Here is a 24,487-nt window from a genome sequence, read left to right as displayed (position 1 = left end):
AAAATGTGGGTATCTCACTCCATGGAAATGGTGGAATCACATTCCTGCTTTGCTTGATCTGTAGTTCTTAAATTTTAAAAAGTAGGTATTGATTTCCTAACTTGTAAAATTACTCAAGAAACAATAGTTTTCTCAATTCTGACTTTACCCACATTGTTTTTAACCTGCAGGACATCTTTCGCCTTGCCTTTTGGCACAAAAAGAGCAAAATAGTCATAGGAAATTGGAAACGATCCACTGCTGTGAATTTGAGTATTTGTTGTGTTGTTTTCCTTTTTTAGGGGGTTGACACTTGGGTTCATGGCTGATTCTGATATTATATATATATATATATATATATATATATATATATATATATATATATATATATATATATATATAATGTTAGTCATAATTTCTACTGGTAATACAGATTTCAAGTCTTATATATAAAGTAAATATTTTTAAATTTCACCATATTTTCCAACCAACTAGGGACCTCAACAGCTAACCGCGTTTGTCTTGTTTGCCCAGAGATTTAGAAAGAGAACACTGCTAAGTCAACCTCTTTAGTTCTCAGAACAGATGCAGCTCAGAGTCCAATTGAACATGATGCAGGTTGGTCTTTAAGACTGAAGTATATTATACAGAACTTGGAGACTCTCCCCTTGAGAGCCACAAATGGCTTAAAATTGGAGAAACCCTAAAGCAAAAAACTAAAGTTCAGTTTTACACAGCATAGAAAGGTGACCTCTGAGCAGTCCCTGGATTCCCTGCTTTAAGATTTGTGTGTGCTGGGTACGTGTCTAATTGGGCTGATGGTTGCTATTCTGTGTCCTGCACATTGACTCGGCTGAAACGATATGAAGCATTTTCTGATTTTTAGGGGTGTCAGACAAGTCCTGTTGGGTGCCCACCTTTCAAAGCGTAAATAAAAAGGAGTGATTTATTTTGAAGCCTTGCTAAATTCAGGCTTACCTAGTTGGTAGAGGTGTTAGTAGATCTCTAAGGTGCAGGTTGAAGACACTCAAATCAAGAGAGTGAAACTGTAAATTATTTTTAGATCACGTAATTGGAAAGGAGCGGATTGGAGCTGGCCTCAGGCTTGTCTGTACCTAGGTCTCTCTCCTTCCTTCCTTTGTCCATCTCTTTCCTCTGAATTTTGCTCCTTTGCTGGTTTCATCTCTCAGTTTCTGTCATGTGGCAGCAGAGGCCATAGAAACTCTGAGGTTAGGCTGATAATTTGACATCTAAATGAAAGAACAATTCCTCCACCTCTGTTTGGAAAATTCCAGGAGAGGACTGTGTAGATCAGACTGGGTCCCATATCAGAAGGGACAGAAAATTCTGATGGACAGCCTTGGGGGGAAAGCAATTTCTTAAAAAATGGTGAGGTAAGGAGACAGGGGAATGTTGTTACCAGAAGGGGCCCATGGATCAGATAGACTTACTCTATCATGAGGAGAATGCCTTACATCATTCTTTAGTTGATATTTCTCCTTTGAACAAGGTCAATTTGCTGATACCAAGAGACTGATTACTTCATGATCTTGTAAAGATCAAGTTACTTAACTTCTCTGCCTCAGTTTCCTCATACTAATATAGCTTAATAATACTGTATTTCATGACACAGTTGTGAGGATTAAATGTTTGGAATGATGCCTGACATACAATAAGTGTTAAATAAATGGCTTAGCCCACAATAGAAGGACCATGGTTCTGGAAAAGTCCATCCATCTGATAGAGCAAGGCAAATGATGGCTATGAACTGGAAACCACATGTGGAAGTCTAGGCAAACCCCTCAGCATTCAGGGTCTGGCATAGCTGTCCTGAACCAGAGGCATGACAATGCAAGTCTCTCCCTGGCTCTCTCTGAACATTTGGAAATATGGGAGTAGAAGGTTATGGTTTATATTGTATCTTGGGTATGTTGTTGACATTTAGTGTCTGGGGATGCAGTGCTTGGGACAGTCCTGCATGAAGAAGACTTATTCTTCTTAAAATGCCTAAAGCACTATCACAGATGAAAGAAACCAGAATGATCTCAATAGCAGGTCCCAGAGTGACAGGGAATGTAAGAGCGGAGATATTGAGCAATCCGTGCCTCAGTGGTGGAGGTCAGGCACCAAGCAATAAGGCCTCTAGCTACCTGGCTTTTTAGGGTAGGATTCCTGTCTTCAGGGAGGAAGCAGAGACTAGAAAAAGCGATGTAGAGCTCCAAGTACACAGGAGCAGAGACAAAAGCTCCAGACATAAAACAACATCGGGCAGTGTATGCAGGACCAATGCCAACAGGCTCATCTCTGAGTTCTGCCCCAGCTATGCCACCTAAATGCTGGGAGATATTATTTCCCTTAGCCTTGATTTCATCTTCTGTAAAGGGGGTATAATAAGAGTAGCGTCTACCTCACAGGGATGCTGTAAGGATCAAGGGTTTATCATGGTCCCTGACACATTGTACGAGTTCAGTCAAGGAAAGCTTCTGTGATTATTGTTGTTGTTATTAATAACAATAGCAGAGATCTACTTCGGAGAAGATGAGTAAGAAGTTAGGACCGTGGCCTTAAGAAAGCAGAAGTATTATTATCAGCCTGGGACATCTGCTCCGTCTGGTCACAGCTGAATCAGAGTGTGGTGACAGAGGTCCTCAGTCCCCTGCTATGTCAGAGTAGGGTTGGTTCTTGGGACAAGGACAGATCTGATGCTGCAGCTGGGATTCCAGCAGGTCCTTCTATGCGAGGAGAAGGAAAGCGGAAGATACCAGCCTGCCATGTAGCAACTAGCAGCTTAGTTGGGGAGCCAGGACCAACACTTACAAATAGTTAAAAGCAATAGCACGCACAGTAATATGAGAGCTATACAAAGGAATACCTATGTTTGGTGATGTATGTGGGGAAAAACAAAAGTCTGAAAGGATATGACTAAAATATTAACAGGAATTTCTGGGAGATGAGACTATGACATTTTTAAAAAGACCATAAATCTGTTTTATAATTAGAAAAAAATGTTCGTTCTAACTGATATAAGACAGCATATTATTCAGAGTTAAGAGTTCTGGAAAAACACAGAAGTGAGAAATCATGTTATAGAGTAGTGTGGGAAGGTCTCCTAAGGAGGTGGCATTTTGGGAGTTCCTGAAGGATGAATAGGATTTAGATACATGGACGGGAGAAGACACTAAAGAGAAGAACTCAGCAGGTAGGTAATCATGACAGATGTGACCGTTGTCAATGTATTGCCTCTAAGCTCTAAAACCCACTCTTTGCCCGGTTTTGTGATTCTGGAGCTGGACACTAGGTATTCCTCTCTTGCCAGCTGGTGCAAAGTTAGGCTTTGTTGTGCCACAGTGTGTTCGGGGGATGGAGAAAGAACCTCCTGACCAAGGGAGGGACTGCAAAGAGCAGACCAAGATCAATCAGATAAAGCACAAGAAATCATGTGCAGACTTAAACTCTAGGCGGAAGAGGAGCTCATTTATGCACTGAAAGACTATGAGAAATCTTCTCAACATTCCCGAAGGTCTCTTAGGGCCTGTCCAGCACAGCCTGTGAGGCCTCCCAAGCATTTTGCCTTCTGGCCTGCTCATTCTTTCCTCCGCAGCCTGTCTCAGATGATCTAGACCTTCCTGACAGGTACTGACTTCTCATAACACTGAGCACACCACACTTTTCATACCACTTTACCCTTTGCCCACAATATTGCCAGTACCGGGAACACCCTCTTCCATTCCTTGATTCCTTGGCGAATATCTTTTTGTCCTTCAAAAGACTGATCAGGCATCATTTTTGTGAAAGAAGTTTCCAGATTCTCTTCCCTTCAGATTAATAACTCCCTTCTACATTTCTCTTGGCTGCCTCTTTTCCATGCATGAAGTAATCCTGGGCTTATTTAGTGTCTTTTTTTCCCATCTTTTCTCCTAGACTGAACTTCTTAATGGCTTTAATTCTTCCTTGTATCTCCAGAACCTAGCTGACTCCCTGGAACATAGCAGGTGAACTAAACTGACTTGGGCTATGCCCAGACTGCTGAGGACACCTCTAAAAGGGAGAATTGTATTTGATGGTGGTGTGTGGGGGGATCGGAACACACAGAATTAGTGGGGCATCATTGGTAAGGGTGAGATAGCACTTTGGTGTTTTCACTTTAGGAGCTGTTGGCTATCCAATATCTATTTCAGTAAATTCCATCAGTGCATTGTCTGTCAGTGCTCTCTGTTACACACAGTCGGGTAAATGGCGGAAGAATTAGAATCTACTGTTAATGTTTGCATTGGGCTCAACGTATGAAATTATGAGAAGGAAAACATCTGTGCCTCCTCAAGAGGTTCTCAGTGTCCATTTCAGTTAAAATGCCCTCTTAACACAAGGGAGGGGAAAGTTCGGAGGCACACCATGGAATATTCATCACATTGCTGGCATTCTGCGGAGATTTGGGCTGGTTAAGTGGCTCCCTGGCTCAGCTTGCTCTTACCTATCCTGAGCTGGGAGCATCTAGATTTTGATTGGACTATTGCCAGAGCTCATTAGCATAATGTACCTTGACCTGGATTAGGGAACAGCAGCTTCTGCGTAGAAAATGACCAGTGCCTGCTAGGACCTGAACCAGACATACATCACAATATTGCCTGCATCCATAAGAAGTCAGAAGGTAAGGAAGCCAAAATTCCTGAGAAGAGACAAATATAAGGGATGCGGTAATGGCCACGCCATTCTTCCAGGGTTCCATTTGTTCTAGTTGGTTTTCTGTGGAAATGATGAAAATTGAATACACTTTGGCCTGAGGTGCTTTTGGAAAAAAAGGAAGTCTTAACAAGTTTAGATTTTTTAATCCTGGAGGGAAGGTGAGTTTGTTTATGTCTTAGGGGCTACAAACAGTGTTTTCTTCTTTTCTATGTTTTGCTCTTAACTTGCAGGAAAATATTAAGTTAATGCTCATTTATTTGGTAAAAAAATTATATCAGAAAAAATTAAAAAGCAACGTAATTCTTCTACAGCAAGATATTTGATTCTCCTCTCCTTAATTTAAAAAGAAAAGAATTATGACTATGTTAACTAGGCTTAAAACAATGTTTTTCATTTTGGGAAATGTCAACCTTGTTATTTGATTTTTTTTTTTAAAGATCAATCTATTCCAATTAGCTATAACAAATTTTAGACCACTTGAGTCACTGTTGTTAATGTTCAAAGGGGTAAGTACTTAAAACTGTTGCTATCACATTTTCACTTGATATTTGTGTCTAATATACTTGTTACTTAAGTCTTCTAAATTAGAGTCAATCTGTGGCATTATTTCTTCTGTAACTCAATGGCTTTTTTTTTTTCCAAACATAGAATTTGATTTTAAAACTCATGTGGATTTAATTTTGCATGTCATTGTTTGATCATTCTAGCAGGGACTTCATGCTCTTTGAGTATGTGAAGACTAGGTGATAAGTGAGTGTGGACAGGTGGGAGAGGGACGGAAGAGACTCCGTTTACCTTGTTATTTAATGGCCAAGAACTTCATTTATATGCTCAGGTTAACAGTCATCTATATCCATACACTTTCCCTCAGTATATCTCAGTGATTGACAAGCATTAGGGTTATATAAAGTAAAAAAAAAAAAAACCACTAAGGAACAGAGCTCATGGGACTTCCTAAGGTTTAGACTATTAATCTAACTTGTTGTTTGAGTTTACTATTGAATAGTTCTATGTAACATCATTATGTCCCTTGCTTTTACAAGAGCACCAGCAAATGGTAATAATATAGTATTATCGATCCACAGCTGGGAATACGTGTATGCAGAGGGCTGACCTGAGTTATACTCAGGTTTTCGACTGTGTGAGGAGGGGTGTTGGCACCCCTAACCCCCCGCATTGTTCAAGGGTCAATTGTACATGTAAACATGTTTCACTTCATATTCTACTAACAGGCACATTTCATCTGCAAAATGATTAGTTTTTGTTCTCAGTAGAACACTTCAAACAAATTTTCTTTCTTTCTTTCTTTTTTTCTTTCTTCGTAAATCTCCTTTCACCAACTATAGTTGGAAACTAAAGCAGTATTTCTCACGGGGAAGAAATGCAGTTTGCACAAAACTTTTGGAATATCTATTTTTTACATAATACAATTTAATCAAAATAAAGTGAGACAATTTTCTTTTGGGGTGCAGGAAAGAGTGAGATTGCTAAAGATAAAGTAAAAAAGTCTTGAAGAGTGCTTTGAGTTAAATGATAAGAAACACTATTTTAGAGTAGTAGTTCTCATACAGTTTTCCCCCAGGGGACATTTAGCAGTGTCTGGAGACATTTTTGGTTGTCATAACAAAGAAGCGTGGTTTGCTACTAGCACCTAATGGTCAGAGACCAAGGATACTGCTAAACATTCTACAATGCACAAGATAACTCTCTACAACAAAGAACTATCATGTCCAAAATGTTGATAATGCCAAGATTTTTTTTTTATAATGCCAAGATTTTAGAGGACTCTCATGAGCATATCATTTGGTAATATCCGAAGATATAAAGTACACACTAGATTTATTGAGGAGACCAAAATTGATCTCTATGGCAATTTAGATTTAAAAAATACTTCTAGACATCTGGCTGTGATGTTCCCTGCTTGTAACTTCAATCACGTTAGCTAATTTATGAAGACATTTTCGTGGAAACCACTCCAAGCCAGCTCTCCCTCCCAAACACAGGCATATATGGAGGATTGGCTACAGGTGACTGACAGTGGCTCCTATTAAGGTCTTCACAACCTGGCCTAACAATGAGAAAGGAAGCCCAAACCCAGGGGTTAAAGCAGTGATCAGCGTACTTCTGATTTCCAATGGTCAAGTTTTATTTCAGCAGGATACCTAATGGCTTCTACATTTTGTTTCTGTTTGTATGTTGGTGCTTGCAAACATGTCACTAAAACAGTTTTTTCTGTCAGACAAGTACTGATTTTTATTTCTTTAACAGTCAGTATTATTATAATTTATTTTTTTAGCATCAGAAAACAGCCTCCTAGTCTAAGCTTCTTGAGTGAACTGGCTTCGTGAGTGGACTGATCCAACCATATCAAGAGGCTTTGAGAGCAAAATTCTCAACCACTTCTGAGGGGAGTTGAATAGACGGAAGCTGGTGGGTGACCTGACTTTATCATGGAGCCTGAGGACTTTGATTCTGAGGACAAAGAGATATTAAGCTGGGATATTAATGATATGAAACTGCCACAGGTATGTACTTGCTATAATGATCTGCCTTTAACGTTTGGTTATGAAGCCTTGACTATTAACTTGCTAAGACTTTGAAGAAAGTTGGTGGGGGTCCCAACTGAGTAAATGCCTTTCCTTTAGAGCTTCAGCTGGATATCTGACTGAAGAATTTTAAGAGGATATGCCAAGACCTATGATTTGAATGGGTCTTTATTTACCAGACTCCCTGGCCTCCCCGCCCTGTTATAGACTGAGGCAAAGAAAATGCTACTTCTCTTCTCTTTCGAAATTGGCTTGGCTCCAGTCACACCCACCCTGGCTAGCTGGAAGCATAAAACCCATGACAATGTATTTGCCTGAGACTGACTCTTCCTCGTGCACAACTTCCCATAAACTTTATTTGCTATAGTAATGGTTTTCAACTAAATCTGTAACTGTCCAACTGATAGTGCTCGTGTGGGATACAGCATGTCCTTCTAGAACTTTTGCAAATAATACACAGTACACGCACACTGGGCTGCTTTCCAGCTGTAGAGTGACTTCCGTGTTTTCTTGGCCTTAATTTAATGGCAGTTAGCTTTTTAACGCTTAATTCAGTGGGAAACATTAGTTGTTTAAAACTGACTTCCTTGAGCTCTGTTTTTGGCATTTGAAGGATGTTTCACTGGAAGTTGTTTGAAAAGGTGACTAGGAAGGCTAAGACTGGAGGCCACCACTATCAAGTAAGGAAAAGGTCGAGCTGGTGTGCCTGATTCTGGGGAACAAGAAATTTGAATTATCCCAAGTAGGGGAGAGATTATTGGAGATTCCACAGGCTTTATTTATAACAATTCCAGATTTTCACTCTAAATGAAGACTTCCAGATCATTTTAAATTTTACTCTAATTTTCTTTTGTTTTTCTTTATACTTAAGTCCTTTAAAAGAACTTATTTTGTTTCTCCTTATGTTTCTCATTAAATTCCCCCCGTACATTTTCTTTTAGAGAGTGAAGAACACTAAATGTGCCCTACTTTCCATTTATTTAAGGGTGGTTAAATAAACCACAGCTAAATCATACAGATATCTGTTTTAGGAATTTGCCTTTGTAGTTACTCTTCATTGGTTTATGATCATAGTAGCTGTTTTAAGGGAAACTTTAAGGTAAATTTTAATTACTCCTGGCTCAAGGACCCATATTTTTGCCTATTCCTAGTTGCATGATTGCAACTCCCAGATAGAAGCTGGGCATATTCAAAATCAAGAGTTGAAGTAAGCAGGTGCTTAGCAGAAAATTGGTGGGGCTGCCAACTGGTAAACTCTTCTCCTTCAGAGCTTCATCTGGATACCTGACTGAAGAATTTTAAGAGTCTATTCCAAGACCTATGATTTGTGTGGGGCTTTGATTTTACAATGTCACATCCTAGAGCAGTGTTAATGGGGTCTGAGAACCCCCTAATGACAGGCAACATTGTGTACTAACATGCATTTTTTTTCCGGGACAGAAGATCCATATCACTCATAAGATCTGTAGACAAAAGAAAAAAAAAAACACTACTTCCCTGGAGGGAGTCTCACTCAGGGCTCATCAAAGTTCATGTTCCAACATGAATTTTCAAAACAAAAGCATTCTCAGCTCCCCAAGACATTAAAGCTGAGGAATTGATCACAAACATACACATTCAATTTTGGAAATGTATCATTTATAGTTCATAGAAAAAGTTTGATTTCTCGTGGAAATAGCGGAATGCTCTTCAATTCGTTAAATATGCCAGAGAAATAAAAGTGCAAATGTCTCTTAAAATTTTCTGAGCAGAGACGACACCATTCTCAGCTGGGTTGATGCTGGCTCTGGAATTGTATCAAGAAGCAGTTAAGGTAAAAAATAAAAGGTCTTGGAAGAATTTCCAAGCATATTGGATTTTATGTTTTGTGAGCTTGTCTGGAGGCAGAGGGTTGAACTATGAGAAGCAAAGGACTTGGAGACAAAGCCCTGACTTTGAATTCCAGTTCTGCCTTGTTTTATTTGCAAATTCTCAGGGAGTGTGTACCTTTTCCATACTCTCTTTCCTCTTCTGAAAACGAGGTGGTTACACTAAATTGTCTCTTATGTACCCTTTTAGTTCTAATCGGCTAGGATTCTATGACCTGAGATTTGGAAGGTGACCTATATTCTAGAACCGTGGGCCTGGTGCCTCTCACGATGCCTGGCATGTGGTAAAGCAACAAAAGACAATTATGCAATTTATTAACGAATGGCTTCATTGCTTAGAATTTGTGTGACTTGAAACAAATCAATTTTCTCGTCTTAGTTACCTCCTCAGTAGTGAAAATAGTAAATCCTGTAGACCCTGCCTAAATCTCTCAACTATTTAGAGCAATATTTCCCAAAATGTGTTCTGTAGAATATAAGTTACAATGAGTTTTAATGTGTGTTGTAAAGAAAGAAAAAGGAAAATACTAGGCTCAACGAAGTTAAACAGATTTCTTTACTGCAGACTTGGAGCCTTTGTAACTGGCCTGTGCTTTGGTGGCTCTCTCAAGAGGAGGCTCTTAGGCTGAATAGCCCTAACTTATTTTTGACCATGGAACCCTTTCTTCACGGAGCCCCTCAGGCAATTTAACATCCCTCAGACCACCTGTTTGTGCATTAGAAAATGTTGTTTAATGGTTGAAATGCAATGGTTTGTTATCACTATAAATTTCCCCAATTTCATTCTCTGTCTCACCCATGCAAAGAATTTATAGTTTATTTTTCGTAATTTTGTATTCTTGCCAGGATTATTACTTCTGTAACACGTGGGTAAATTCCTGCAACTTGTAAACAAATTCCTTTCCTGTTAACCCACTCACATGCTTCAAGTTTCAAGATGGTCACCTGAATGTTAATTGTGTCTTCTGGTCCTAGAAACTCCGTATCTCTTTACATGTCTCAGATAGAACAAGATTTATGGGTTAACTTTTGACAACAGTGAATGGTGATGTCCTTATCAGGACATCAAACATTTCTGAGTGATTAGAATGTGCCAGACACTATAGCAAGCTTGGGAATACAGAAGCCATTGAGTGGCGTTTACTTCATGAAAAGTGCCCATGACCTTCTGAGCTAATGAAACAAGATTAGTGTCCAAATAGAGAATCAATGCCGGATAGAAAAATGCAAGAGTTGCTGAAAGGAGGAAGTATGTAATTCAGCATGACTTGGGCATGGAAAGCAAGGCAGAGCTTCTGGCAAAAGGCTTTCTCTAGAGAAGTGCATTTGTTTTAAAATGTGGGAGAATTAGGGCAAGTGAAGAAAGCAATCAAGACCATTAAGGCAGAGGAGGGCACCAAAGTCTAAAGGCTATTCAAAGCCCACATTGGAGGGAGCTTGTGCACAGGTGTTCAGCAAGATTTGGGAGGCTCTGGACTGGCAAGGAGGTTTGGAAACAGGCTATTTTAAGAGGATTTGGTTATTTTATATCCAGTGGGAAGCCATTAGGCTTATTGAGCTGGAAAGCATCCTGATCAGATCTAGGGCTTAGAAAGGCTACTTTCCCTCAGTAAATCATCCCTCCCCAATTTGTTTCATGTATGTTTTCTTTTCCTTTCAGCTGCATATATGTCTTTACAAACCTTCATTTCACCTGTTTCTGGTCACTCCTCTAACTTGTGGTTATTTTGATACCATATTTCCTTAATCCAGTCCCCAGGGAGCCAGCCCAGAACTGTAGGCATTTAAATGACTCAAAACCATCATTGATAAAAGTCTGTTTATTCCAAGCTAATGTAATATACCAATTTTGCATTTTGAAAGTTCAGATATAATTGCTTTAGGGTTTTCATGGTGCAAGCAGCAAATGTTTGTTGTTGGTTTAGTTTTACCTTCATTAAAAATGTTTATTACATGATCCCAGGACATGTCACACTTTCAAGAAGACTGATTTATGATACTTGAGAGCCTTGAATCCCTAAGACATTTCTTTTTTTTTTTTTTCTGGTTGAAAATTGAGAAGTGAATCAGTTCCTTTTTCCCCTAAATATACCCACTTCAGCGGGAAGATGAGAGCACCACTCCATTCTCAATACTAGCCAGTTTCTCTGAGCAAAAGTACAGGTTGTTCCAACAGCACGACAGCAGAAAAACACCCTGAATCATCTTGTTCCTAAGCATGAGCAGTGTTCAGGTTAAATGCATAGCCAAAGCCACACCAAACCATGAACTCACAAAATCCAAGGTTTAAGTACACATTTCGTAGAGGAAAAAAGTAAAGAAACACATAGGCTAAATATACATGTGGACCAACCTAAAACCTCGTGAGTCAACTACAAAGAGGTCACATCTCCGATTAATTAACTCCTGGGCCATGATTTTAGCCAGCAAAATTGCCCTTGCTTTTGCAGGGGGCGAGCCCAAAATTTGAGCAAAGGGGGGGATTTTTGAGCTCTGTGTGTGAGTTTATGTGGCTAAATGTACTCAGAATGCCAGTTGTAGTAACTTTTCTTTGTGCCTTGGTGCTAGGGAGGTAACAGGTAAACTGGATTCTGTATTTCTTGTCAATTATTATCTGGCTGCATGATCAGGTCACAATGTCACAAAGTCACCCACAACTTTGTCGACTTTGTCCAGTTTTCTTGATCTGGAAATTCCTATGGCAGCACCACCTACATGGGCTCCCATGGTCATTGGGTTCCCCACGATTAGGGCCAGAATTTTGCTACTGTGCCTCTGGTGTGATGGGGATGGGAACATTACTGCGTCTGGGGTAGCAGAGCTCTCTTCTGGGGGCCTGTCAGGAGGTCTGAGTGGGATGAATTGGGAAAGGGAAGGAAGAAGAAAAAAGAGAGGTAAGTGACAGAGCGAGTTTGAAAGCTGGGGTACTCTGGCTTACCTTAGTGTTGTCTGAGCAAAACTAGAAACTTTTTGTCCTGAGTTTTGATCCCTTAACAAAGGGGGGGGGGGAAGGCAGGTTTAGCCTAAGCAGTAATTCTTGACTTAACTCAAAAGCATTTTATTGAATTGAATTTCTCTCTTTGATAACACTTGGAGTTTGGTTTCTAGTTGACTCTGAAGAGATAAGTTCTTGAAAAGTTCTGTGAAAATCAAATGCTGGTTGAATTTTTTTTTTCCGTGTTCCATAAGTTACATCTAAAATGTTTCCCCTCTCTCTGATTTGCTTAAAGATGTATCTGCTTGCTATCCCTGTATTATTTGAAAACATTTATTTATAAGGAATTAATAAGCTATTTTTATAGTTAAAGAAAAGCTGGCAGGTAATTGCTTTATACTAGAGTAGGCGATCTTCTAAATGAAATTCAATTTAATATAATAACATAATGTAGATATTTTGATAACTTAACAATTTTCATTTTAACTTATTAGTTTTATGTAATAATCTATATTTAATTCTTGAGGCATCCTATTAAAACTTGAAATAGTTAAGTAAATTAGAATGAGGGGGAGATGAGGGGTGATTTATGATTGATTGCACAATTTCAAAGATTTTGAGTGAGTTAGAGGATTAAGTCTCTTAGAAAATTACACACAGAAGTCATAGAAACATTAATTAAACCCCCAATGATATTACTGATGAGATTATAAAATATAAATTAGACAGATTTACATGTTAGACACCTTAGGAATATTCCTTTTAAATTATAAACTTCTTAACCAAGAGGAAAATCAAAGAGTTACTTATGAAAAGTTAGAAATTAAAATAAACAAAAGACCTGAAAAAGGAAAATATTTTGTGAGAATTTGCTAAACAAGGTTAAGAAATGATTATTCTTTCTTTTTGAGTTTTCCTCTCTGGTGCCTTAAATTTAAAGAGCTTTAGGAAATCTCTATCATTCATTTAATGTTTGCATTCATCAAATTTTTACCTTATTGTGATCTGGGTTTTCTCTTAATTTTAATGTCAAAAGATGTCAAAGATCTTTTGTAACTGTCTACTAAGCATGCAGGTCAAAAGACTGCATATAAATAAGTAGCTAAGAGAATAGCATGATGTGAACACATTTACTTCTAGCAGTATTCTTGAGTCCATACGTCATTGAAATTGTTATTGCACTATTAATGGAACTGGAAGACTAAGGTGCCAGTGCTGTTGAAAACAAACAAACAAATCTTAAACAGCAATCAAGGTTCAACTACAACAGGAGGGCACTCACACAAGGGACACACCTGGAGCACCCTTTCCAGGTGACCAGGGAGACTGTGCCACTGGGCTCCACAGGGCAGCTACTGCATAAGGCCACTCTTCTAAGACTTGGAGGCATAGCGGCCCTGCCTAATACATAGAAACACACACAGGGAGGCAGCCAAAATGGGGAGACAAAGAAACATGTCTCAAATGAAAGAACAGAACAAAACCCCAGAAAAAAGAGAACTAAACAAAATGGAGACAAGCAATCTACCAGATGGAGAGTCCAAAACACTGGTTATAAGGATGCTCAGTTACCTCAGTGAGAACTTTCACAAAGAGATAGAAACATAAAAATAGAGATAGAAAACATAAAAAAGAACCAGTCAGAAATGAAGAATACAATAACAAATAAAAATAAATTAAAAGGAATCAACAGTAGGTTAGATGAAGCAGAGGATCAAATTGGCAATTTGGAAGATAAGGTAGCAGAAAATATCCAATTAGAACATTAAAAAAAATACAGATAGTTTAAGGGATCTCTGGGACAACATCAAGCATACCAACATTTGCATCATAGGGGCACCAGAAGGAGAAGAGAGAGAGCAATGGCTTAAAAACATATTTGAAGAAATAATGACAGAAAACTTTCCAAACCTGGTGAAGAAAATAGACATACAAACCCGGGAAGTTTAGAGAGTCCCAGACAAGATGAACCCCAGAAGGCCCACACCAAGACATCATAATTAAAATGCCAAAAGTAAAGATAGAGAATCTTAAAAGCAGCAAGACAAAAGCAGTTAGTTACCTACAAGGGAGCCCCCATAACACTGTCAGCTGATATCTTAACAGAAACTTTGCAGGCCAGAAGGGATTGGCACAAAATATTCAAAGTGATGAAAAGTGAGGACCTACAACCAAGATTACTCTACCTAGCAAAGCTATTATTTAGAATCGAAGGACAGATAAAGAGCTTTGCAGACAAGAAAAAGTTAAAGGAATTCATCACCACCAAACCAGTATTACAAGGAATGTTAGAGGGACTTTTTTAAGAAAAAGAAGAAGAAAATATAAAAATATGAATAGTAAAATGGCAATAACTACATATCTATCAAACAACTACTTTCAATGTAAATGGATTAAATACTCTAATCAAAAGACATAGGGTGGCTGAAAGGATAAGAAAACAAGGTCCCTACATATGCTGCCAACAAGAGACTCACTTGGGATCAAAAGACACACGGAGACTGAAAGTAAAGGGATGGAAAAAGGTATTTCATGAAAATGGAAATGAAACAAAAAAAAGCTAGGATAGCAATACTTATACCAGACAAAATAGACTTTAAAACAAAGGCTATAACAAGAAACAAAGAAGGATCCAGCAATCCTATTTCTGGGTATTTTTCTGAAGAAACCCAAAACGCTAATTTGAAAAGGCAATATGTATCCATATGTTCATTGCAGCATTATTTACAATAGCCAAGATGTGGAAGCAACCTAAGTGTTCATTAATAGATCAATGGATAAAGAAGTGGTACATATATACAATGGAATATTACTCGGCCATAAAAAAGAATGAAATCTTGCCATCTGCAGCAACATGGATGGACCTAGGGGATATTACACTAAGTGAAATAAGTCAGACAGAGAGAAAGACAAATGCCATATCATTTCACTTATATGTGTAATTTGGAAAACAAAATAAGCAAACAAACAAAACAGAAACAAAATCATAGATACAGAGAACATTTTGACAGTTGCCAGATGGGAAGGGGTTTGGGGTGGATGGGTGAAAAAGGGGAAGGGGTTGAGACCTACAAATTGTTGGGTGCTAAATAGTCATGGCACAGGGAATATAGTCAATAATATTGTAATAACTTTGTATAGTGTTACATGGGTACTAGATTTATCAGGGTGATCACTTCTTAAGTTTTATAAATGTCTAATCGCTGTGCTATACACCTAAAACTAAAATAATATTGTATGTCAACTATAATTGAAAAATTAAAAATTATTTTAAAAAAGAAAAAAGCATAAAAAACAGGAATATAGAATATATTGTGGGTCCTAACACAACCCTTAGCGATGTTAGATTAATTGAAAACACAGAGTATGTTCTCCAACTACAAGGAAATCAAATTAGCAATTAATAGCAAAGGCAACTGGAAAATTTGTAAACACATGGAAACTAAACAATATGTTTCTGAATAATCCATGGGTCAAAGAGGAAGCTTCAAGGGAATCAAACTATATATTAAACTGAGAGAAAATGAGGGGAGAGAGAGAAAGAGAGAGGGATCATTTCTTCCTCCACATGCATGATTCTTGGCTTTATCCAAAATATCTGAGCCGCTCTCACAAATACCTTCTCCGTCTCATGGTTCATGGATGGGGTTTATGCCACTGACCATCTTAAATGGGCCACTCACTTTTACAACATGAAAATCTCAGCTTTTTCTAAGTCCACCTTGCCTGTGTCTCTGCTACCCTGACAACTGTGCTTTCATATTTGAATAATGCAAACCCACCAGTAGATTTTTACAGTCAAAATTGTTAGAGGAAGGTGTATATTTTAACCTGCATGTTCATTATTTCAGAGGATAAAAAGTTTTGCTTCCAATGGCATTTCTGTGACAGAGAACAAGAGAGCATTGTGTGAAGCTTAGGTCAAAGGAAGATAAGAGAAGGTGGGGTGGAGAAAGCAGGTGAGGCCACCTGAGTTGTCTCTCTCACCCTGGGGCATTGAATTTCATCCAGTTCAGAATTACCGAGGAATTGAGGGAGAGAGAAAAAGACCTGGAAAAGGCAGACTATGCTTGGCCTGGCTCTGCTTCTTTCCTGGAAACTCGAATGTAGCTGTCTGGTGGACCAGAGGTGACTTCTGCAGATGCCACGCCCTTGTGATTTATGCCCTTCTGTCTTCTCTTCTGGGGCAACTTCCCCTTTCCATAGCACAGCAGGTACAGTACAGCACTTGAAGGGCCAGCCGTTGTCATTGCCCTGAGAAGGAAGGTCGTGGAACCAGAGTTGCACCATTTAGGCATTTGTTTTGTAGGGTCTCCTGTCTTGCACTTGGCTTGGCAAGGTTTAAAGCATGTAATGACCTCTCTGTGGGTCTTTTCTCCCCAGAAGGCTGGTGGTTCTTACAATCACATTGGCTGGTTGTGTGTGGCCCTAGATTTAGTAGAGTAACAGCTAACACTGATGTGAAACTTGCTATGTGCCAGGCACTGTTTTAAATGTTTTGCGCATGTTAACTGTTTCAATCCTCATAACACCCCTGTGAGGTGGGAACTCCCGTTACTTCCATTTTACAGAGCAGGAACCAGAGGCACTGAGAGGGCAAGGAACTTCGTTAAGACTCACACCGAGGACATCTGCCTCCATGGGCCACGCTCTTAGCCAGGAATCGGCAAACTTTCTATAAAGGGCCAGATAGTAAATATTTTAGACTTTGTTGGCCATACATTTTCTGCTATAGCTACTTAATTCTGCGGTGGTAGTGTAAAAGTATTCATGGACAACATTTAAATGAATAAACATGTTTGTATTTCAGTAAAACTTTATTTACCAAAACAGACAGTGGGCTGGATTTGGCCCACAGGCCCTAGTTTGCAGACCCGAGCTCTTAAACACTAGTCTCTCATGTACATAAAACCTCTCATATTCCCTCAGACTCACCTCAGGTCCCATGACATTCCATTCAAACAACTATCATTATATAAGACTTACAGATCTGCTCATTACAGCACTTTTTGAGGTGTGTTTTATCAGTGTCTCCATTTTAGAGAAGAGCAAAGTGAGGCTTCAGAGACAAAATCCCTTGCCCAGTCTCATGTTACAAAGTCCTTTGGCATCTTCTAAATTTGAAATCTAACTCAATAAAGACCAGTACCCTGATAATTCCTCCTGGACCTTCTAGAATCTTCTAGTCTGATCTTCTAGAGTCTTCTTAATAACAAATGTTCTTATACTTTGCCAGGTATAAGGTATTCTGGAAGCTGTGAGGATGGATACAGCCCGAGTTCCACTACTGAGACTGTTAATGGTTCTCACTCTAAGAACTAGGTGGACTCTGTCAAAGGGAGCATCTGTGTACCGAAGCAGGGCGTAAGGAACGTGAAATACACATCAGTGACTAACATTTATCTAGTAGAGTTCCCTCCATGCTAGGTGCTATACTAAGTGTCTTTTATATATTGTCATATTTAATCCTCAGAACTACTCGAGGTAGGCAGGTCTTGTTATCCCTATTACACAGATGAAGAAGCAGATGGACAGAAAGCCAAATAACTTACACTATAATGATTGAGTGCCTTAGTTTAGTTAGATGTTCACGCACAAGAAATGGTGCTAGTCCTGGGCAAGAAGATAGAAGCTTCCTGTCAAAGGAAACTCTTCCTTATTCCTCTCCCTGTTTGAGGCACATGAGTATGGGAGTAGAGAAAAAGGAAGAAAGCCTCCACAGGGGAGGAAGCGGCTCTCAGAACCCTCCTGCGCCAGACTCTCCAGCCTTCCCACAGCTAGTGACTTTCCATAAACCCTTAACATTCTTAATAAGGTAACTACACTGTGGTATGAGGCATTATCCCACTACAATGTTTTTCACGTTCATTGTATCAGAGCACAGTAACATTACTTCAGCCTCAAATATTCTTAGTGGGATATGGTCATAACTTTTAGCACCAAGGGCTAGAGCAACAGCAATCGGGTAGAACTCAGAGGGACTGAATTACAACTCGTTTTGGTCCAGGGAGCAAAAGTGCAGTAGACACAGCAGTCCTGTCACTGCTACCACTGCTGTGCTGTGTTCTCAGATCCCACCATCAGAACTAAACCCAGGTTGGTCTTCACCAAAGGCTTCTCACCCAGATCCTGGGTGCCAAACCATCCTTCATGTCTATGGACTCCCCAGTAATGGATAGTTGTGTGTTCTAGCTTAATATAGAATCATCTCCTTTATGTTTCTCTCAGAATGTTAAAAAGACTGACTGGTTCCAAGAATGGCCAGATTCCTACGAGAAGTACATCTACAGCTCAGAGGACAGGAATGCACAGCGACACCTCAGCAGCTGGGCCATGCGCAACACCAACAATCACAACTCCCGTATCCTCAAGAAGTCCTGCTTGGGTGTGGTTGTGTGCAGCCTGGACTGCTCCGCCAAGGAGGGCCGCAAGATCTACCTGAGACCTGCGATCTGTGACAAAGCCCGGCAGAAGCAGCAGAGTGAGTGGGGCTCCCTGGCATTGGAGAGGAGGCTGGCATCCATTCCAATGCTCCTGCCCAGATGGGCCACTGTATCCCAGCATATCCCAACAGCCCAACCTTTGCATTGGAGGGTGATGTAGACCAAGGCTGTTTCTATGTAGAACATATTAAGGGGAGCCAACCAGCCCCCTCATCCCCCATGGGGAACTACCCCACAGATTTGCCGTGACCCACCGTGAAAACTGCTCTGTGAGTTAGGCACCTGATTCAAGGCCTCTGTTCAAGGGAAGATGCCTCGCTTATGGGACTAACATGAATTCATCAGTGTGCCCACATAAGGTTTAGGAGAAAGTTGTTTATTAAACTTGGCCCATGATGTCTTGGGAAATGGATCCTTAAGTGATCTCAAGGAGTGCTTTGATGTGGAGTGGGAGCACTGGGACTACATTTGAGATTAGACTCAATTCCATGGCATTTAGGGTCATGCCATAATTGCATGCTGAAATATGTGCTCACTTTGTTTTTTTATCATATTCATCAGATTGTGAAATAGATGCATTCAGCATTCCCTGTGCCTTGCCCACTTTAGACCTCAAGTTGCTTCATGTTCTTTCCTTGTCACTTGTCTTCAAGACCTGCTTTTAGGGTAGGATCTGGTATAGGTCATTTATACTTTAGTGAGAACTTAGTAGCTGTGTCTCTCTCCCATATGGCTTCGCCCCTTGCCTCTTTGTTCTAATCATGAAGTAAAAGAATGTTTTCTTCTTTTCTATAAAGAATTCCAAGTTTCAGTAAACAAGCAGGGCAGGGTTTTCTGCTCAGAAGATCTCTCCCCTGACCTATGAAATATCCCGTTCTGTAGGGCACTGCTTCCCCCACCCACGTGTGAGACTGACCTGGACCATTATGGTGGCCAGGCCTCCTAGGGCCAAGGGTAATGCCCAGTGGATGGCAGCACATAAAACTGTGCCCGGTGTGTTCTCTGCCATCCTGGACCCCAGGCGGACGCCATCAGGGCTGCACCGACTCAGGAGTCCGCTGGCCAAGCTCAGCCAGCCGTGGTCACCTTTCACTGCTCTTTTGTAGGGAAACGCTGTCCCAACTGCGATGGTCCTCTGAGGCTCATTCCTTGCCGAGGCCATGGGGGCTTCCCTGTCACCAACTTCTGGAGGCATGACGGACGCTTCATATTTTTCCAGGTTGGATTTGAGTTAGAGTGATAAGATGCCATTGCTCTTTAATTCAAGAAATGTTTACAGAATACAAAGAGGAGTGTTATACAAGAGATGCACAGGTGAATGAGAGCCAACACCAGCCCTGAGGCACACTCTGGGCAAGCAATGTCTGTACCCCACACCTCACTAGGAGCCCAAGGCGGGGAGCTGGCTGCCTTTGCCTCTGGCTCCTTAGGGGTTAGTAATGGGATCATGCTTAGGCTAACACTGCCCAGCAGCAGTAGCCTTCAGCAAACTCCAGGCCAAATACCAGCTTTGACTTCTAAGCAGCTTTGTAAGCCTAAACATGTTACTTTACTCCCCTAAGCCTCAGTTTCCTGTAAAATCTGGATATTAACAAGTGCTAATGGTGGGGGCCAGGGATACAGAGTGGTGAAGAGGAGCCTCTGACAGTAGACTGCCTGGGTTTGATTGAATCAGTGGAGAACTGATAATCCTGCCCTTCGAAAAGAAAATGTTCTGATTTGGTGGGTTTGCCAATTTCTGTGATATAACTCTCCCTACCACGGCTGATTTCAAGCTATCAGTTGTTTTTAACAACCAGTTCACAGAATTCCTGAATGTTTAACAATTGGCTCTCAGCTTGGCCAGCTCCAACGTACTTTGAATCCCAGCTGCCCCTCTTACAAGGGGAAGTTACTCAGCTGGCATGCCTCAATTTCCTGTTCTGTACACTGGGGCTGATAATGACGGCGTGTACCCCAGAGGTTGGTGCTGAAGGTTAGATGAGATCATATGTAAAAAGTATTGCTTATTATCACTGTGAATATGACTTTGCCATGCGGGTGAGAGACACCATGAAAAGAAGGGGCATCGTAAGCGAAGGTTAGCAGGCAGGAGTGTGCACAGTGGGCTAGGGCAGTACTTAAAAGGCTTAGGCAATCTTGTTACAATGGTCAACCGCAGCAAGACTCTGTCAGACAGCAGGGCAGAGGGTAAAATTTTACACACCATGAAGTACCTTCTAGCTTTTTATTTTAGCTGCTTGTCTCCTTTAAGTCAAAGGGAGAACATGATCATCCAAAACCAGAAACCAAATTGGAAGCCGAGGCAAGAAGAGCAACGAAGAAAGTGCACACGGCATCTTCCTCTGTCTCCTTAAAGCTGAACAGGGGCCCAGAGGCAAAGGTAATCCTTCCTCACATGTGTTCAAAACGTAGGCAACTGGCCACCTCTATGGTGGGGCAGTAGATTTCCCCAGTCCCTTACCTACAGATGAAAACCACACATCATACACTGTCAGGCTCATCTGTAAGCAAGCATCTGCCACAGCAACGGAACCTGAGGACTCCTCTTAATTTCTACCATCTTTATAGCGTGCTCTCAACCATAAATTCCATATAATTCTAGAATCATCTTCCCTACTACAATGAAAAAGAGTCTGGAATTAGTACATAACCTGTATTTGGCACTTTATATTTTGGTTCTGATAGAACCCAAATTAACCAAAGTGATCTCCACAAATTTTTTTCCCCTAATTTTTTTTCTTTATCAGGGTTTTTAAATTTTTTTTTAATTATTTATTTATTTATTTATTTATTTTATTATTATTAGTTTCAGGTGTACAAAACAATGCAATAGTTATCCTTTTCACCCCTCACAAAGTAACAACCCTCCTCCCCCATCCACTGCCCTCCCACCCCTGATATCTATGTATGCATATCTATTACAATTCCAAATTTTATTCTTCCCTAAAACAGATTACAGTTGACCCTTCAACAATGCAGGGCTTAGGGGTGCTGATCCCCCAACCCAACAGTCAAAAATCTGTGTATAACTTTTGACTTCCCCCAAATTTAAGTTGTCCCTCAGTATCCATGGGGGACTGGTTCTGGAAACCTCTCAGATACCAAAATCCACAGGTGCTCAAGTCTCTTATATAAAATGGCATAGATTAATGCAGTTGGCTTTCTACATCTGCCGACTCCCAACCATGGATCAAAAACACTGCAAGTATTTGTTGAAAAAAATCCACATATAAGTGAACCCATGGAGTTCAAACCTGTGTTGTTCAAGGGTCAATTGTTATTTCCTTAGTACGCTTTACCAAGATGACTAACCAGGCAGTCTCTGAAAACGATGGTCATTGGGGGTGGGGGTTGGGGGAATGTGAAGTGAAGTCCATGCCTTTATGGGGGTTACACTATGGGTTTGTGGGTTTGTCTGCATAATAGTGGTAATGAGTCCTATACTTTTTCTACTGTTCAATGCCCTACAATTTTTTTTCAGGAGAACAGAAATGGAGCCAGTCCATGCCCGGAGGCTCTAAATATACCTTACATTTTCAAAAAGTGTAACTTGTGTCTCTTGTTAGAAAACATAAGCTCTGAATCCAAATGACTGGTCCCTCATCCCTTCTCCCAGCCCTAGGACAAGTTCAAGGACATTTTCCCCCACTCACTCTATCTGGTCACAGCCTCTCCACCCCAGTCCTTTTACTAGTCCATAGTTTTACATACATAAGAGGATAACTTAATTCTCAACCAGATTTTTTTCCTATGATTAGCGGAGGACAATATATTTCCTCCATTTATAAAAATAAATTTACCACTTCATATTCTAGAAATCCTATTTATGATTCAACAAAATGAGTTCAGAGAAAATTCTCTTGAAAAAAAAAACCAAAAACCCTAGTCTCTCGGATTCTGAACAGCACCAAGAAATAGAAAAGTCAACGAGGGAAATGATGATGATGATGATGAAAGACAGACAGAGAGAGAGAGAGAGAGAGAGAGAGAGAGAGAGAGAGACCCTAGTACTGACTGTAAGATAATCTCTGAAGCTGTAGTTTGACTTTTCTTAAATAGCCCCTTATAAGTGTCTCACAGAGGCACTGAGAGTGAAACACCTGAGGGTGAAACATTTTAAACACACTCATATCAAGAGTAAAATTCAGCTCTTACTGGTTAGTAAGATTTAAAATGGAAATGGAAGCAGCGTTTACTTCTTTCAGGTCTTGAGTGGTTTTGGTGAAGCTGCTCTGTATGTTTGTGCTTCAAGTATGCGAGGAACGAGGAAACTCGGACCGAGCACTTACTTGTAACTAGTGGGTGCCTGGGGTAGTCGTGTCAATTTGCTTAACTTATTAACATGAGCTTTTTACTTGCCTTTCCAGTCTCTTACAGGTGAAGCACAAAGTTGGGGAAGTTTACCTTTAACTTGGTCTTTCCAGGAAGGCATCCAATTGCCTGGTAGTGACAGTGGACATTTAATAGCTAACGCTCCCCAGCAGAAGTCTCCAAATGATTGCTTATTCAAGAGTTATGGTTTAGGGGGAACCACCGATCTGGCAGAGCCCACTTCCACCTTGGGCCCCGCTGAGCTCTATGAGAAATACAAAGGGTCCAATAGTCGGATCTACGGTAGTGGAGACCTGCTTCAGCCTCCTGTCTCTGGAGTCCTCACTGATTACGATGACCTGCAAACATGGAACAAGAATGCTGCTTTGGGGAGAAATCCTCTTACTGACAACAGCTGTCCCAATTACCCTTTTCCTCAGACCAGCTGGCCTTACGACTTCACCCCTTCCCAGAACTCTTCAGAACCCCTTTCCCAGCAGGTTCCAGTGGAACCACCTGCAGCCAAAACTAGCTGTCACCCATTATGGCAAAATCCAGGGGTTGATCTTTATGAAGAGAAGGTACATGTGGATTTTAACAGCTACTACCCTTCCACTGCATGCCATTCACCTCAGGAAGACCCCTTTCTCTTTACCTATGCCTCTCATCCTTACCATCAATATTCTCTGCCAAGCAAGAGCAGCAAATGGAATTTTGATGAAGAAATGAGGTACATGGGTTTGGATCACTGCAAGAATGAAATGCTTGTAAACCTTTGTCATTTAAGATGATCCAAATCTGAATCCTTGTGCACTGTGAGTGGGAATGTAATTTGCTGCAGCCACTATGGAAAATAGTATGGAGGTTCCTCAAAAATTAAAAGTAGAACTACCAGATGATGCAGCAATCCCACTTCTGGGTATATATCTAAAGGAAACAGACTCTCTATCCTGAAGTGATACCTTCAACTCATGTTCATTGCATCACTATTTATAATTGCCAGGACATGGAAATAACCTAAGTATCTATTGATGGATGAAGGGATAAAGAAGCTGTCATATATATATATATATATATATATATATATATATATATATATTCACATATGTACACATGTATATGTATGTTTATATATACATATATATGTATGTGTATATATATATATATATACACACACACACATACATACATACATACTGGGGGTGCCAAAAAAAATTTATACAAGTGGACACTTTGGTCAACATTGCCCAAGCAGTAGTTTGCCATAATCATAAGTGTCTGGATGCTGATGGTAACCACCTTGAGCGCCTCTTGTAATTGCAGAAGTCAACGTGACTTGTATTTATCTTTTGTTATTGGTATATATTGAGTATTACAATTTTAATACAGTTTTCCTTTCTTAAAATGTGTATACATTTTTTGTCACCCTCTGTATATACAATGAAGCACTATTCAGCCATAAAATAAAAGGAAATCCTGCTATTTGTGACAACATGGATGGAACTTGAGGGCATTATGCTAAGTGAAATAAGTCAGCCAGAGAAAGACAGATACTGTATAATCTCACTTATATGTGAAATCTTAAAAAAAACAAAACACCCAAATTCTAGAAACAGCTCAGATTTGTAGTTGCCAGAGGTGGAAGGTGAAGGGTAGAAGAACTGGGTAAATGTAAAATTATCTTCTGGATAAAAGTCTGTAATCAGATATATGTTTTGT

General features: G+C 40.2%; 1 protein-coding gene across 1 annotated transcript; it reads left to right on the top strand.

Annotated features, from left to right (window-relative positions):
- The first annotated feature begins 4,562 nt into the window (after positions 1-4,562).
- GCM1 (GCM transcription factor 1) lies at positions 4,563-23,609 on the top strand. Its single transcript, XM_019658734.1, has 6 exons — positions 4,563-4,627; positions 6,959-7,187; positions 18,240-18,492; positions 19,561-19,673; positions 20,709-20,837; positions 22,825-23,609. Exons 2-6 carry the CDS (start codon positions 7,113-7,115, stop codon positions 23,557-23,559), a joined length of 1,305 nt encoding a protein of 434 aa, XP_019514279.1. The 5' UTR covers positions 4,563-4,627; positions 6,959-7,112; the 3' UTR covers positions 23,560-23,609.
- Positions 23,610-24,487: the final 878 nt, after the last annotated feature.

The sequence above is a fragment of the Hipposideros armiger genome, unplaced genomic scaffold (genome assembly GCF_001890085.2).
Source record: "Hipposideros armiger isolate ML-2016 unplaced genomic scaffold, ASM189008v1 scaffold_288, whole genome shotgun sequence".
NCBI classification, from domain to species: Eukaryota; Metazoa; Chordata; class Mammalia; order Chiroptera; family Hipposideridae; genus Hipposideros; species Hipposideros armiger.
Note: the sequence above shows the minus strand (reverse complement) of the source record. Positions and strands in the feature narration are given on the sequence as shown.